Source organism: Gigantopelta aegis, chromosome 1 (genome assembly GCF_016097555.1).
Source record: "Gigantopelta aegis isolate Gae_Host chromosome 1, Gae_host_genome, whole genome shotgun sequence".
Classification (NCBI taxonomy): Eukaryota; Metazoa; Mollusca; class Gastropoda; order Neomphalida; family Peltospiridae; genus Gigantopelta; species Gigantopelta aegis.
Genome location: NC_054699.1, coordinates 15,471,742 through 15,488,864, shown reverse-complemented (window position 1 = coordinate 15,488,864; position 17,123 = coordinate 15,471,742). Strand labels below are relative to the sequence as shown.

The following is a 17,123-nucleotide window of genomic DNA, read 5'->3' as shown; positions in this document are numbered from 1 at the left end:
ACAAAGTCAAAAGAGCATCCAGTATCGGTGTCACGAAGTCAAAATCTTCCTGATAATGTGGATTACTGTGATGACTCTGATTCTGATATGATTGAGATAGTAGTTGACACTGTGAAGTCTGTTACCGATGACACTTCTGCTGTTGGTTCTGAATCTATTGGAAATGGGTCGGCTACACAAGAGGTTCAGGGTGACGACTCGGATGCTCTTGTGGTAGAGGATGAAGCTCCAGGTGGTGACGACCACGTGTCAGGACATTCAGATATGTCTGACACTGAGGTACATCCAATTCAAGTAGAAATGGTTGAATTGGGTCAACCGTCGGATGGAAGTCGTACTTCTAAGTCTGAAGATTTGTCACGTATAGAACCAAGACGTTCTACGAGAGTTGGAAAAAAACCTGCTTGGATGAAGTCGGATGAGTATGTTATGAGTCATGTCATTAATGATTCAGAGTTACGCCAGCGACTTAAATTTATTAAAGAGCTTGCTTCTCAAAATGTGTTCGATCAAGTTAACGGTTCAGTACTCGGGTGTATCCTTTCTCTGGTTGACGCGCCGCCATCTAAATGACGAGGACGTCATTTAAAGTTGGGGGGTAGTATGTGACAGTGTTTGTATATAGTTTTAATTGTTTTGACATGTAGTAAGTCTAGGTATTGTCATCTATAATAATTATTTTGACATGTAGTAACTCTAGATATTATTATCGATTACTCAGGTATTGAGATACAGATGTGCATTTCTTGCATGTGCGACTGTAGGCACATGCGTTGCGCCTTCTATTGTTCTCTTGGCTATATAAACTCTGGTTTGTAGGATGTTTGACTACGATATAATGCTCGGTTGGATTCGCTGCTGGAAGAGGGGAAATATTCGGTTCTTGTAAGTTTGCATTTAACTTTAATGTGATTTATGAAGTACTTGTAGAATATTGTAGAGGTCTTTACAGATGTCTTTATATTAAATTGTGAAGTTTATACTAATACATACGCTCAGGTAAGGGAGTGTGAATATATTGGACGGGTTGGAATGTCTATATGCTCATGTAGACATGTATTGAAGAATATTATATTTATTACATGTATTTGAAACTGTGGTCAGTTTATACCTGATTATTAATAGTTATAATTGCATAGTTGTACGATGAGTTATTTCTAATTCAGATTCGTCGTTTGTGCACGTGATGACGTGACGGATTACTTCGTTACTGGACCAGCTTGGTCCACATACTTGGTATGTTTATGAATAAATTGTATCTGCTATAATTAAGAAATGGTTTATGTGTAGATTATGAAGGTACAATAGTTCATATTATGTGGGTAGATATTTTGTATATTATGATTTTATATTTGACGTTTGTTACGAGGTTATTGTTGACTATTATATGTATTATATGTAATATTAGGATTATAATGATTTAATATTGTGTAATGTATGTTTTGGCATGTATATGAAGTAATTTGTATGTGTATTATATCATACCATTGGATGATTAACATTATATTTTATTATTGGTGTATTTACAGTGATGTTGGTCATAATAATTAATGAATGAAATTATTTGTAATATTTTCAGAGCTGTAAAGAAATAAAGAATGAGAAAATATGAATAAACCTGAGTAACATTCCACCTCGCTGTCATCTGTCGTCTATTTGAACCCATTATGATGCTGCTTAAATATTATGCACTGTACATTCTGTTGATTATATTATGCACTGTACATTCTGTTTATTTTATTATGCACTGTAAATTATCATTATTATATTATGCATGTACTGTATATATCCCTGTGTATTAGCCGATGTTTCAAGCCTCTAAATACCATCATGAGAAGAGGGGTTGGTCAATACACAAATTCAACAATAAATGTCTAACAAAATACAACAAAAGATCAGCGTGTACGGAAATATGATACTAACAAAAACGCATTGGTCAATCTCGGCTTCTAAACCTTACCATTCCGTTATTTAATCAGTATTTTTAACAACCTGTAATAAGTCCCATACAAGTGTCCATTTGATTGTTTGATACACACAATAAACAAAATATTTTATTTGAGAAATTAATTTTTTTTTTAAATTATTTATTGTCTCAACCATTTCTGGTAAAAGCCACTAACAAATAGCACCAGTATTTGATGCCAAATGTGTCACGTGATGACCACTGATATGTTGTCCTCAATTGCAGATTTAATTTGTCAGAACTGATGATTTTTACTTACCGTCATTGTTGCTTCTGCAATTCCTACTACATTATTAGAAACTATGTTTTATTAGAGATATTACAACTTATAAAAAGAATGGAATATGTTGTGCTCATCATTGCAATTATCTGTTATGGGTGTTAAATAATATTACACTGCTGTATAAAAGTGAAACTACATTTATCAGTTAGCGATGTCCATATGATTGATTCAATCGAGAAATAAAAATAACAGAACAAAGTTATCCCACATGAGGGGATTTTTTTTATAAACCTTTATTTTTTTCAGCTATTGTAAAATCTTTAAAATAAAATAGTTTTTGTACATTGTACTTTGATCGGTTCACCAAAACAAATTCCTGCGATTCACTGTTGTCCGAGATCGACAATATCTCAATCGGATATATCTATATTTTTGCCTGTTTTAACTGCATAAAAGTTGAGTCAGCTTATACATCATGCCAACCATTATGATTTTGTATCAGATATTCTGGGGAAATCTAAGTGGTCGGCTTATCCACAGAGTCGGCTAGTAAACAGGTGATATATGGTTTGTAAATGATTGAGGAACATTAACAAAATGAAACCAACCTGTACAGCAATTGGAGGTTTGTTTGTACACATCCATGAAACGGCCTTCATTACGGCACTCTCAGGAACCGTGGTCTTGGGAATCAAGGCCTTCACCAAGCGGAGACTCCATTTTTGAGCTTCATGTACAAACAATAAAAGATATACATAAATATAATTGTAAATCAACACATATTAACTATAGATGCTTCTATGTTGATGCCTGTTCTTGTCATGTATGCTAATTATGTATTTGAAAATGTCCTCTTGTTACACATTGTAATGTGTCTGAGTGTTGTTTAATAAATCGTGAAAAGATCTTGGTAACAACTAATCGTAAATTATAAAAACCAAGCTGATATCCCATTTTTGAGTTACATGTATATATACAATATACATATAAAATTCTAAATCAACACATGGGTAACAACAAATCTTAAGTTCTAACTTATTCACCCAGAAACCCCCCCCAAAAATAGAAAAAAACTGGATCAAAATTATCTCCATGACAATTTAAAGTTAAAAAAAATATATATAATAATAATAATAATAAAATTCACCCAGTACATGTAAAGTTTAGATTAGTAATTCTAATAAAAGTTTGAAAACCAATATATATATTTTGTTATCTCACCAAGATGTCCACAGGCTGCCACATCAACCAACGTTGGCAGGTAATCAGCCTCAAGTCCACAGCTAACGGATTTTTCTTCTATAGTCGCTAGATGTAATTGTACCTCAACCGTATTAGACAGCTTAGGCTTGCAATTAATGACTGAAATAAAAGCAATTAACCATCCGAATTATCTGATAACATCACTTTCGAACAAAATGCCGACTTATTCATGTGCGTTACGCTGCGACATTTGTTCATGATGGCAACACCACACCTGTAATACTGTTGAGTATATATTATTGATATTATTATTATTATTATTATATATTTATATATACTGATGTAACATTTGAAGCAACACCTGTATGTAATTTCTGTTCTTCCACTTTGCTTTTCATGAATTTTATTTGTTTTATATTGTAATTATTATCTTTAAATGTATTTTGTCTATGTATATTAGCTAGCCAACTCATCTTGTATATATATGTTATATTGCTTGCTATAAGTGATATTTGTAGTACTTTATGCCAATAAACTACTACAACACCTGAGGCAGGACAACACCACGAAGCAAGTTCCACTTGCCTTTGTGTTCATGTTGCGGCGAAAGAGTAGAGACTACAGTGCCGTAAGTTGTAATACGTAACTAATGCAATGCTGTACTTCTGCACTTCATGTATTTTGATGAAAAAACTTATGACTTGCATTTAATAATGATATATACACTCGGTGGTGATTCTCTATAATAATGTGTGTTGTGTTTCCAGGTCTTCCGTGCCATCTGTGTCTGTACTTGAATTTGTAGCAGACTTTGAGACAGGTATTTATATTTTAGGGGATTAAACATTTAAAATACATTTCTATTGTAATGTAGGTGTGAAATATTCTTGCTGCGACTTAAAGTATTCTATAGACACGTGACTATGCAAATATGTGGATCTTTAAACTTATGTTTATATTTGTGTTTGACAGGGATGAGTAAGGGGCTCCGTGAAGTGTATCAAGGGGTACTGCTTCCACTGGAACCAGGCTGTCTGGAGGAAGGTACAGGAGCTCGGTCTGGCGCAGCAATACATCAATGATGACGGCACCTGAAAGTTCGTCAAGAAGGTCTTCGCCCTCCCATTCCTTCCTTCAGAGCACGTGGAAGCAGCCTTCGACGGTCTCAGAAGAGGAACACAAGTGTCACAGCATGCCCCCGTCTATCAGTCTAATAACTCGGCCCAGAGTTGTCTGGGTCGAGTTGTCCCCCGGGCCGAGTTGTCTGGTCCTCACAGTCACAGTCGTGACAGTGCATAAATCTAATTGATAAAATAATATCCGTTTGTATTTTCTTTTGATGTTTCATAAACTCTAAAATCTGTTCTGGTCCGCATTTTACCAACACGGGGGAAACTGACAGATGCGCATGTTTAGGGCCCGACAACATTATTCATTGTTACGACTATATTTGTGCTTGGTTCAACTTGGTGTAAATCAGGGTCACCCGAAATATGCCAAAAACCAGTTTTTTGGCATATTTACAATCAAAAAACCATTTCGCAATCAAAAAACCTCACAAAATCCATAATTCTGCCAAAATCGTATCCAATAAGGTTTTTTTTATATACTTTATTGACAGTTTATCAGTATTATATGATTTACAATTTATATGAAGCACAAATATTGTTGTCAGTCCTAAACATATGCATACGTCCGTTTCAGCCTTGTTTGTAAAATGCGGAACAGGACTGATTTTAGGGTCCGACTATTTACCCCCAAGATACCCCCAAAATACACCCAAGACACGTATTGGATGAGCAGCTTTCGGGATTGTACTATACGAAATAATGAACAGGTGTGTTTCGAACAATAGCTATTGCTTTAGTGATGTTTTTTGGAGTGTAAATATACCAAAAACCCGCTTTACAATATTTACAATAAAAAACCCATTTCCCAATCAAAAAACCTCATAAAAGCAGGACAGAACAGATTTTAGAGTTTATGAAGCTCCAATCACAATTAACATGTGTGTTTCGAACAATAGGTATTGCTTTACTGACGTTTTTTATTTGGGAAAAAGTTTTTTGAGTGTAAATTAGCCCGAGTACTCTGACTGTAAGAGAGCTAGACGGACATTTGGACATAAACACGCTCTCATTACAGTCAGAGACCAGCCTATGTCTTTTTTTGGCAATTCCTGACTACCAAACGGTAGGCAACGAGTCCCGCTCTAATACCACAACAATCCTATGTTTGACGTCAAATACCTTTACATCAATCATTTTCGAGTTAAGTGATACAAAAAAATCCACATATTAATCACTAATACACTTACTACAGAAAGAAACCCGACAGCACCCACATTTAGCTACGCTTCGTGACACTCCGTAGCAACAATTGCAAAGCTCGGCGATCTATTTCGAGACGTAGACCACGTGATCGCGCACTGGGCGATTCCGCCTTGTGCAGCAGTTACAGGGGCCGTCTCATATCAAGCGAAGTTACAACATGGAAGAGTTGGCTAATGCCGTTTTGGATGAATTTGGATTTCATTACGTCATTAAACCAAAACAATTACACATTATTGATTCCATTTTGAATTTGAAGGATACATTTGGGGTGTTATCGACAGGATACGGCAAAAGTATGTGCTACGTACTGCCTCCTCTTATGAGACGACCCCTGTAACTGCTGCACAAGGCGGAATCGCCCAGTCTCGAAATAGATCGCAGAGCTTTGTAATTGTTGCGACGGAGTGTCACGAAGCGTAGCTGAATGTGGGTGCTGTCGGGTTTCTTTCTGTAGTATGTGTATTAGTGATTAATATGTGGATTTTTTTGTATCACTTAACTCGAAAATGATTGATGTAAAGGTATTTGACGTCAAACATAGGATTGCTGTGGTATTAGAGCGGGATTCGTTGCCTACCGTTTGGTAGTCAGGAATTGCCAAAAAAAGACATAGGCTGGTCTCTGACTGTAATGAGAGCGTGTTTATGTCCAAATGTCCGTCCTGCTCTCTTACAGTCAGAGTACTCGGGCTAAGTGTAAATATACCAAAAACCCGCTTTACAATATTTACAATAAAAAAAAACATTTCCCAATCAAAAAACCTCACAAAAGCAGGACAGAACAGATTTTAGAGTTTATGAAGCTCCAATCACAATTAACATGTGTGTTTCGAAGGAAAAATATCCGCCCGGTCCCCCCCTCCCCTAACCCCAACCTTAACCCCAACCCTTAACCCCTAAAACTAAAAATAATAATGGAGGGGACCGGGCGGATATTATACCCCCGCTTTACAATATTTACAATAAAAAACCCATTTCCCAATCAAAAAACTTCACAAATGCGGGACAGAACAGATTTTAGAGTTTATGAGATTTTTTGATTGGGAAAGTTTTTTTATTGTAAATATGCACAAAAAAACGGTTTTTGCCATATTTCGGGTGACCCTTTAAAAGTGAATTGTAGTCAGAAAACTTTGTTCTTTAACAAACTGCAACTTACATTTACTAAAAAAGTTTACTGCTTCTCCTAACTTATCTTTATGTCGGGATGAAATGGCTGACATGATTCATAAATAAAGTAAAATGCAACATTAATGATTAAACCATTGCAAACAGATTCAAAACAAAATTTCAAGACTTCCGCCAAAATATTATCTTAATGGCAATATTACTCATATGACTGGGTTTATATATCGAAAAGGTGAAAACGGTTTTAAGGACAGCTGACAGAATTGAAGTATTTTTCAATGAATTTCATATATATTTTACCCTTTTAATTTGATTATTATTGTTTTATGTTTGAAGGACGGATTAAAACATTATTCTTAAAAGCAAATAAGATGAATTAATATACAAGAATTGAAGAAACATGAACTTATTAGTACTAATTGAGCTGGTCTTATTTCAGGAACAATTCTCGGAACATTTAGGCCATTCATATTGAGTCTCGATCAATTTACATCACCTCTAGCCTCAAAGGCGTTGTACACAGTAAACGTTTGTTTTGTTTAGCGACACATTCATTTATTAATAATCGGCTTTTGGATGTCAAACATTTGGTGATTTTGACATATAGGCTAGTCTTAGCGAGGTACATTTTTTCATTAGTCTCAAAGGATCTTTTATTTACATCATTCCACAAACAAATGAATGGGTGGGACGTAGCCCAGTAGTAAAGCGCTCACTCGATGCGCGGTTGGTCTGGGATCGATCCCCGTCGGTGGGCCCATTGGGCTATTTCTCGTTCCAGCCAGTGCACGACTGGTATATCAAAGGCTGTGGTATGTACTACCCTGTCTGTGGGATGGTGCGAAGTGGCGACAGCGGGTTTTCTCTTTCAATATCTGTGTGGTCCTTAACCATATGTCTGATGCCATATAACTAAATAAAATATGTTGAGTGCATCATTAAATAAAACATTTTCTTTCATTCCATGAACAGGATAGCACATACCACGACCTTTGATATACTAGTCATGGTGATAATGCACTGATTGGAACAAGAAATAGCCCAATGGACCCACCATCGTGAATCAATGTATCAGTCGAGCACTTTACCACAGGGCTACATCCTGCCCATCTCAATAATTTATTCAAGGGTCTCTTGTTTTTTCCTTTTTGGATGGGGGTCTTCTGAAAAACTGTTATTTGGGTTGCAAGGCTCTTTTTAAAAGTTGGGCAATGTTTCTTTTGACAGATTATGTTATAGTATGGGGTGGGACGTAGCCCAGTGGTACAGCGCTCACTCGATGTGCAGTTGGTCTGGGATCGATCCCCATTGGTGGGCCCATTGGGCTATTTCTCGTTCCAGCCAGTGCACCACGACTGGTATATCAAAGGCCATGGTATGTACTACCCTGTCTGTGGGATGATGGTGCATATAAAAGATTCCTTGCTGCTAATTGAAAAGAGTAGCCCATGAAGTGGCGACAGTGGGTTTCCTCTCTCAATATCTGTGTGGTCCTTAACCATATGTCTGACGCTAAAACATTCCTTCCTTCCTTCCTTCTTTTGTTATGGTATGGAATTGTTCCTCCGTCAATACAACTGTCCATAAATCTTTTGTTTCTAGACCATATCTTTCTTATCAATTCATATAGGATCATCAAATATTGCATGCATGTACAACTTGGGATGGCTGTGTGTTGCGTACCATAACTGGGTCATTGCGACCTACTTTTCACTCATTACTGTACATTAAAGGAAGTCCTTGCCCGGGCTATATACATATGAATCGTATCAATTCATATAGGATCATCAAATATTGCATGCATGTACAACTTGAGATGGTTGTGTTGCATACCATAACTGGGTCACTGCAACCAACTTTTTATGTACCTCTTGTCCCATTTAGTCCATCCCCTCTTCCCCCACCCAAAAAAAAAGAAAGAAAAAAGTTCTGGATACATGTACCTTTGCTTATTATTAATATAGCTAAGTTTCTTTGATGACTATGTGTCAGAATGACTAAATGTTTGACATCCAATAGCTGATAATTAATTCGTCTAATGCTCTAATGTTGTCGATAAACAAAAAACACTTTAAACCTTATTTTATATTTCTAGGATGTAATGGTTTGGAATTGGTGAATGTTTTCATGTCTTGAATGCCTAGACACGTGCTAAAAGCTGATCCATGCCAGAAGCAGGCTTGTGACATACAGAAATGTTTACAAGGTCAGACACATATACATGTATAGTTAGGGGAGGGGTTGGGGGGGGGGATATATAGTTCACTGGTTAGAGTACTCACCTGGAGTGTTGTGGATCTGGCTTAGTTGGTAAGGTGCTTGCCTGAGGTTCTATGTTTGTAGGTTCAAACCCAAACAACAGACCTATTGGGATTTTCCCCACCGAAACCAGTGCTCCACAACTGGTATATTAAAGGTAATAATATGGAAGGTAATAAAAAATGGGTTACATGCGTAATCTGGTTTGCATGTCAACAATAATTATATGTTTAAGTCTGATGTGACGCTAGCACACCGGAAAACTTGGTGACTTTTGATATATGTTATTACTAATGATGTTCTGCATCTATCCTGAAAAAATCAGTTCTGTATACTATTTATTTCAAGGTTAAACACTAATGTGCCTGGGCTAAGTCATATTTTGTTTCACGAAAGCCCAATACAAGGCCAGCACACCCTATCTAAACATTCTGACTATAGTTCAGTTTATATGTACTTCTAAATATTCTGAAAAGCATGGATAATACACCAGTAATTTTTTTTATTTTGATATTAGTTTTCAATAGTTAAAGCTTGAAACATTAAACAAATTACTTAGTCAACATCTTAGCGTAACATTATAGTGGCAAAATGATTTTTAAACAAAGTTTATCTTGAAGAATAAAAAAAACATTAGTTTGTTCATTTCAAAATAACTTGCTTTGTTCCTCTACTGCATTGTTAGTGCTGCTCGTTCCAGCCACTGCACCACAACTGGTATATCAAAGGCTGTGGTATGTGCTATCCTGTCTGTTGGATGGTGCATATAATTATATGATATATAAAAGATCCTTTGCTACTAATGGACAAATGTAGCGGGTTTCCTCTCTAAGACTATGTCATAATAACCAAATGTTTGATATCAAATAGCTGATGATTAGTATATCAATGTGCTCTAGTGGTGTCATTAAACAAAACAAACTTTTTTTTGTTAATGCTGTTCAGTATATGTTATTTGACCTTTTAAAAACTTTTTTATTGTTATTATTTTTTAATATTCCAGTGTTTATATCTGTTGTCCTATTGGTAAGCTGCTACCCAGTATTATTTTTATCTTCCAAACTAGTCTTCTCAATTTTACCCACCAGTTTATTTGTTTATTCTCCTGATGATGTTAGTTTTACACACTGACAAAACATCAAATATTTTATATATTTTTTATGTACATATAATTTTAAGGTAGCTTCAGCAACCCGTGCAATTGCCCACGGCAATCGGCAATGCCGTGGAGATTGATGTGGGGCTTTTAGTTCTTCACAGCACTTTTTTCCTTTGGACTATATTCAGGTGGGTTTTTTTCAATGTCATGTTTTTCTTAATTGCAGTGCTTGACTTCAGCGTTCGTTGATGCGTGGTCGGTCTAAGATCAATCCCCGTTGGTGGACCCATTGGGCTATGTCTCATTCTAGCCAGTGCTCCACAACTGATGTAACAAAGGCCGTGGTATATACTGTCTGTGGGATGGTGCATATAAAAGATCCCTTGCTGCTAATCGAAAAGAGTAGCCCATGAAGTGGTGACAGCAGATTTTCTCTCTCAATATCTGTTAAAATGTTTTGAGTGCATCGTTAAATAAAACATTTCCTTCCTTCCTTTTCAGAAAATCACTACCAGGAATCTGCCTGTGAGTCTGTTATTGCTGTGATGAGAAAATGCTGTGATAGGTTCGGGCCGGAAGAATCCGTTTGCTGCTCCGGGTTTAGAAAAACTGATAAAAAAAAGTCAGGATCCTGAGCCTGTGTTCTGATGAATGATTTACATTTTGGGTAAGACGTTATACCAGTAAAATCAGTGTTAAAAACACTGTTCTAAGTTTGCTGTCATTCTAAAGCTGTTTCTGTCTACCAGAGCCCTTTAAACAACTAATATTATATATTAAATATATATGTAGGGGGTGGGGGATGTCACCTCTATAAACTCCTGTCTCTGGCATCTCTGCCCTTGAGGGGTGGGATGTAACGGTCACTAACCCCAGGGGTAAAACGCTTGCCATATGCACAGTCAGTTCAAGATCGATCCCTATCGGGCTATTACTCGCTCCAGCCTACATACCATGACTGGTATATCAAAGGCCGTGGTATGTGCTTTCCAGTCTGCTAGTGGAAAACATAGCAGATTTTCCTTTCTAAGATTGTATGTCAAAATTACCAAATCATCCAATAGCTGATGATTAATAAATCAGTGTGCTCTAGTGGTGTCGTTAAACAAAACAAACTTTAAATTTAGCATCTATGCCCACATATATAAAACTTTTTTACTTGCAGGAGAGAAGCTTCAATCAACAAGGCTGAACAAATGGCAATAGATTTTCATCAAATGGTGACTTCCACTTACATTTTGAAACTACGAGAGTGATCTTTTGTTATTTTGCTGTTACAGACATCCATGGCTTTTGATACCTTGTAAATATTTACTTATAATAAATTATTTTACTTTCAAAATAAAAGAGTCTTATTTCATGCACTTGTTTCATGCAAGAGTTTATAGCACAAGTAATGGCAACAACAGAAAAGCACTTGTTGTCACTGAAGACAAGGACTGGATGTAGAGGTAGATGGCAAAATAAACTGAAAGTGAAAGTAACAGAAAGATGGGCTGGTGTTAAAATCTGAAAATCAGGTCTTAATGAAAGAAAGAAAGAAATGTTTTATTTAACAACGCACTCAACACATTTTATTTACGGTTATATGGCATCAGACATATAGTTAAGGACCACACAGATATTGAGAGGAAACCCGCTGTCGCCATTACATGAGCTACTCTTCCGATTAGCAGCAAGGGATCTTTTATTTGTGCTTCCCACAGGATAGCACAAACCATGGCCTTTGTTGAACCAGTTATGGATCACTGGTCGGTGCAAGTGGTTTACACCTACCCATTGAGCCTTGCGGAGTACTCACTCAGGGTTTGGAGTCGGTATCTGGATTAAAAATCCCATGCCTCGACTGGGATCCGAACCCAGTACCTACCAGCCTGTAGACCGATGGCCTACCACGACGCCACCGAGGCCGGTCAGGTCTTAATGTGTCACTGCCTTTGTTAGTACATTTGACACAAACTAATGCCTACATATATACTGAAAATCACCGGTCTTGGTTGAAGACAAGGACTGAATGTAGAGGTAGATGGCAAAAAAGACTGAAACTGAAAGATAGTACCTATGTTACTAAAATCAAGGGATTAAATCACAAAGCTCTCTATAGTAGCTATGTTACTAAAATCAGGGGCTTAATTCACAAAGCTCTCTATAGTAGCTATGTTACTAAAATCAGGGGCTTAATTCACAAAGCTCTCTAGTTCATAAGATAAATGTCTCCGGCACGATATTTATTATTGTGATGTTTATCGGTGGTCCAATAGATGTCAAAATGGTTTTTAAAAAGCCCGGACCGTAGATGTTTACCTTGGTGAACAAAATGCTCTCATAAGCAATATCCACCGTCCTTACAAGTCTTTTCGGTGGCGTAGCGATGGGGGAGCGGGCCTTGGGGCAATACCGATTCGATTTTTTTGTTTTGTTTTAACACCACTAGAGCACATTGATTTATTAATCATCGTTAGTGGATGTCAAACATTTAGTAATTTTAAAACTTCATCCTTCCTGAACCCCTGCGCGTGCTGTAACCTCACCGTGGTGTGGGTGTAACATTTTCTTTGGGAATGGTCAATTTAGCACAAAATTGAAGTTTTGAGTAAAATTCAATATCTATCTGTGATATTTGTGTTTTTGCAGTTCTTTACACTTTTTGTTTATATCTTCAATTTTTATATTGATGTTGATCATCACTTTATTTATTTGCATTACCATAGTTTGACACCCAATAGCCGATGTATTTTTCGTGCTTGGGTGTCGTTAAACATTCATTCATTCATTCATTCATTCCTGAACCGCCTGTATCATACACGGTTCGTGTGCATCAACGTACACGCTCTCCACAGGAAATGTTTTGAAAGCACCAAGACAAAGCCTAGAAGTGTCTGGTTGTGTATAGGATCTAGCATCTGCAAGTAAGACTTACGTGCCGACCCATACACAATGCATCCATAGTCACGTTTTGATCTCATCAGAGATCTATATAAGCGGAGCATAACCTTTAATTCGATCTGCTCCCGATTCAGTCTTGCCAATAACTTTTAAAATACTAAGAGCTTTTAAACTCTTCTGTTTAACATATTGTAAACGAGGAAGAAATGATAGCCTATCAACAATAACCCCCAGAAATGTTGTCTCCATTCCACAACTGGAATAGGAATTTTGTCCAAAAACGGCTGAGGATCTTTTCTGGCAGATGTGCATACAAGACAGTCTTTAACTTTAAGTATTGAAATCCATTGTTAGTTGCCTATTGCTAAAAGTTTATTCAAACAAAGCTGCAACTGACGTTCAATGATATTCTTATTGGACGACCTGTAGCAAATCTCAAAAATCATATAACATATAACGAGTTATCAACACCATGTTGTGTTGTTAATTTTCACAGAAAATAAAGTTACTGACAGGATGCTACCTCGAGGCGGACTGATCTGTTGCAAGTCAGAATTGGATAACCTAGATCCCATTCGTACCTTGAAAGAGTTATTAAAAAAAAAAACAGAAAAAAAGAGAAATAAAGTCGGGCATACACATCTTAGGCCCATGCCATGCAGGTCTTTCAAAATTCCATACTTCCACGTGGTATCATAAGACTTCTCCAGGTAAAACAAAAGACCGATACCAAAGAAAGAAAAAAGAAAGAAATGTTTTATTTAACGACGCACTCTCAACACATTGTATTTACGGTTATATGGCGTCAGACATATGGTTAAGGACCACACAGATATTGAGAGAGGAAACCCGCTGTCGCCACTTCATGGGCTACTCTTTCCGATTAGCAGCAAGGGATCTTTTATATGCACCATCCCACAGACAGGGTAGTACATATCTCGGCCTTTGATATGCCAGTCGTCGTGCACTGGCTGTAACGAGAAATAGCCCAATGGGCTCACCGACGGGGATCGATCCCAGACCGACCGCGCATCGAGCGAGCGTTTTACCACTGGGCTACAAGACAGATACCAAATGCTGCTTATGGATGAAAGCATCCATAGGCTACAAATAAGATCGACCGTGCTACGTCTAGACCTGAACCCACATTGCATGTTAGTAAGCAATTTGTGGGATTCAAGATACCAGACAAGTCTACGGTTAATTATTCGTTCCATGGTTTTACAGATGCATCTGGTCAAAGCGATAGGGCGATAATTGGTAGGATTGTTGGATCCTTACCAGGCTTAGGAATAGGAATGATAAGTGCTTGACCCCAATCAGAAGGAAAGTCACCAGAAATCCAGATTTTGTTAAATAGAAGAGAATAGAATAGATGTTTAACGACATCCCAGCATGAAAAATACATCGGCTATTGGGTAATTTTGTTAAATATATTTAATAGAACCACCAAGGATGATTTTATTAGTTGATAGTGTATTTCATCTGTCTACTGAAGTATCATGGCCCCTACGAAGAGCATCCTGCAACTCCTCCAAAGAGAAGTGTCAGTTGTATACTTCAGCATTTTCAGATCAAAAGTCAATAGATTGTTTTTCAGCTTTATTTTTAATAAATGTAAAAGCATATGTACTGAAAGAAGAAGAGTTGTGATATAAATTATCTGCCAATGCATTGGCAATGTCACGGTGAGACGTCACATCCGTGTTATTGACAGAGAAATGACGAACTGTATTAATGGATTCTTTTTCCTTGATTTTATGTATCGGTATCCCATTCCAGACATAATTTCTCCAAGATGATTTCTTACTCTGATAGCTTTACGAGCCTTTGCCCAAGCAAAGCGATAAGTATTCAGGTTATCCCCCGTCTTGTGATGAGGCCAATTTTAAGTTAATGAACACACGCTACTTGTATTATTCAGTGTTGTTGGATAAGGGATATATATATATATATATATATATATATATACTACCGACAAAAAATAAGGGAACGACTGATGTGAATGTAACTATCGTTGACATGCACTGTTACAATACAGTGGCGTTGCATCTGAACGCTTCATCTGATCAAAATGAAATTGCACATCATGCATGAACAGCATGTGATGCACGTGCATACAGAAGATCACGTGTATGTGCTTATCGTGGAACTCACAATCACCGATGCAAGTGAGGTAATCATATGCGTGAAAATGGTCCCAAGAGAATACCTTAATGAAGAGACGAAATGGCGAATTGTCGGTATGATAGAGGGAGGTACGTCAATATGCCAAGTTGTCCGAATGTTTGGTAAATCAAAAAGTGTAATTTCTAGATTGTGGGATAAGTACCGTCAAACTGGCGGGGTTGCAACGAGACCTGGGCGTGGCAGGCCTAAAAAGACAGCACCTCGACAAAATCGTACGATAACATTAATTGCTCTACGCAATAGATTCAAATCAGCTGCTGCTAACAACAGTGAATTCTGTACAATAACAGGAAGGCGAATTTCAACATCAACCGTCAAGAATAGACTACAAAGCCCGCCTGAAAGCGAGGCGTCCTCTGAAGGGTGTGACCCTAACAGCTCACCATAGGCGGCAACGATTACGTTGGGCTAGGCAACACCAGGGACGGACTGTGCGACAATGGGGTTATACCATGTTTACAGACGAATCGAGGTTCTGCCTCAGATTCACAGATGGCAGAAAACGTTGTTGGTGACGTAGCGGCGAGAGATATGCCCAGGCTACAGTTCTAGACCATTATCGGTATGGGGGGTGGTAGTGTCATGGTGTGGGGAGGGATCACACATGACAGGCAAACAGATTTGATTATTGTCAATGGAAATTTGACTGGCCAGAGATATCTGAACCAAATTTTGCGTCCTGTCGTTGTTCCAGTGGCGATAAATATTGGCAGAAATTTTGAATTTCAAGACGACAATGCCAGACCACATCGCGCTCGGATAGTCACCGATTACCTACGACAAGGCATACCGACAATCGACTGGCCCGCTAAGTCCACCGATATGTCCCCTATAGATCACCTGTGGGACGTTCTCGGGCGGAGTGTACGCCAGGGACCCAGCACCCGTCAACGTGGCCCAGCTTGCGGTAGCCCTTCAGAATGAATGGCGGGCAATACCCAGGGCAAGCATACGTACATTAATCAACAGTATGCCATCAACGTGTCGAGCATGCATCACCCAAAATGGTGGACACACCAGATATTGATATACACGCCCCAAATTGGGTTTTCCAGACGTTAATCGAAATAAAACATTCACTATCATTTCACCCGTTCCCTTATTTTTTGTCGGTAGTATATATATATATATAGATAGATAGATAGATAGATAGATAGATAGATAGATAGATAGATAGACAGATAGATATAGATGGCCGTCAGTGATCAAACGTTGTCCATTTCACAATTTTTGTTTTTCATACACAGTCAAAAATGGACACACCAAACCCCAAGTCACTTGGCAAGTGAGGCCGAACAGCATTTTCTTTTGTAGGGGCGAACAGGCTTGGGGCGAAACTCAGGCATTTGGTCTCAGCGTTGTTTTTCAAATTAAATTGTAGTAAAAAAACCCCATAAAAAACCCACCCCTGATTCTTTAACAAACTGCAACTAAACAAGTTTACTGCTTCTCCTCATTTATCTTTATATTGGAAAGAAATGGCAGACATGATTCATAAATAAAGTAAAATGCAACAAATTCAAAACAAAATTCCCGCCAAAATATCTTGATGGCAATATCACTCAAATGACTGAGTTTATATGTCGAAAAGGTGGATACGGTTTTAAGGCCAGCTAAAAACAAATTAAGTCTTTTTCATATATTTTACCCTTTCAATTTGACTATTATTGTTTTAAATTTGAAGGACGGATTAAAACATTATTCTTAAAAGCAAATGATATGAATTAATATACAAGAATTAAACAAACATGAACTTATTAGTACTAATTGAGCTGGTCTTATGTCAGTAACAATTATAACATTTCGGTCATATCATATTGAGTCTCGATCAATTTAC

General features: G+C 37.5%; 2 protein-coding genes across 2 annotated transcripts in view; one reads left to right on the top strand and one right to left on the bottom strand.

Moving 5' to 3' along the window:
* LOC121369135 (RNA-binding protein 25-like) overlaps positions 1-573 on the top strand; it is a 5,603-nt gene extending 5,030 nt beyond the window's left edge. The window contains exon 3 of the mRNA XM_041494048.1: positions 7-573. Within this exon, the coding sequence (XP_041349982.1) occupies positions 7-573 (567 nt within the window). The remainder of the gene's footprint in view (positions 1-6) is intronic.
* A 1,946-nt stretch (positions 574-2,519) lies between these two features.
* Positions 2,520-7,021, bottom strand: LOC121390452 (centromere protein I-like). The gene is made up of 3 exons (XM_041522310.1): positions 6,884-7,021; positions 3,411-3,551; positions 2,520-2,916 (listed from the first exon to the last, which is right to left on the bottom strand). Exons 1-3 carry the CDS (start codon positions 6,945-6,947, stop codon positions 2,720-2,722), a joined length of 402 nt encoding a protein of 133 aa, XP_041378244.1. The 5' UTR covers positions 6,948-7,021; the 3' UTR covers positions 2,520-2,719.
* Positions 7,022-17,123: the final 10,102 nt, after the last annotated feature.

Excerpts from the sequence above, each read along its gene's own strand:
- LOC121390452 (XM_041522310.1), bottom strand. The coding sequence starts at position 6,947 with ATGTCAGCCATTTCATCCCGACATAAAGATAAGTTAGGAGAAGCAGTA. Across the intron at positions 3,552-6,883 it reads AGTAAACTTTTTTAGTAAAT|TCATTAATTGCAAGCCTAAG; the intron begins GTAAGTTGCAGT and ends CTTTTATTTCAG. Across the intron at positions 2,917-3,410 it reads GGCAGCCTGTGGACATCTTG|CTCAAAAATGGAGTCTCCGC; the intron begins GTGAGATAACAA and ends TTGTACATGAAG.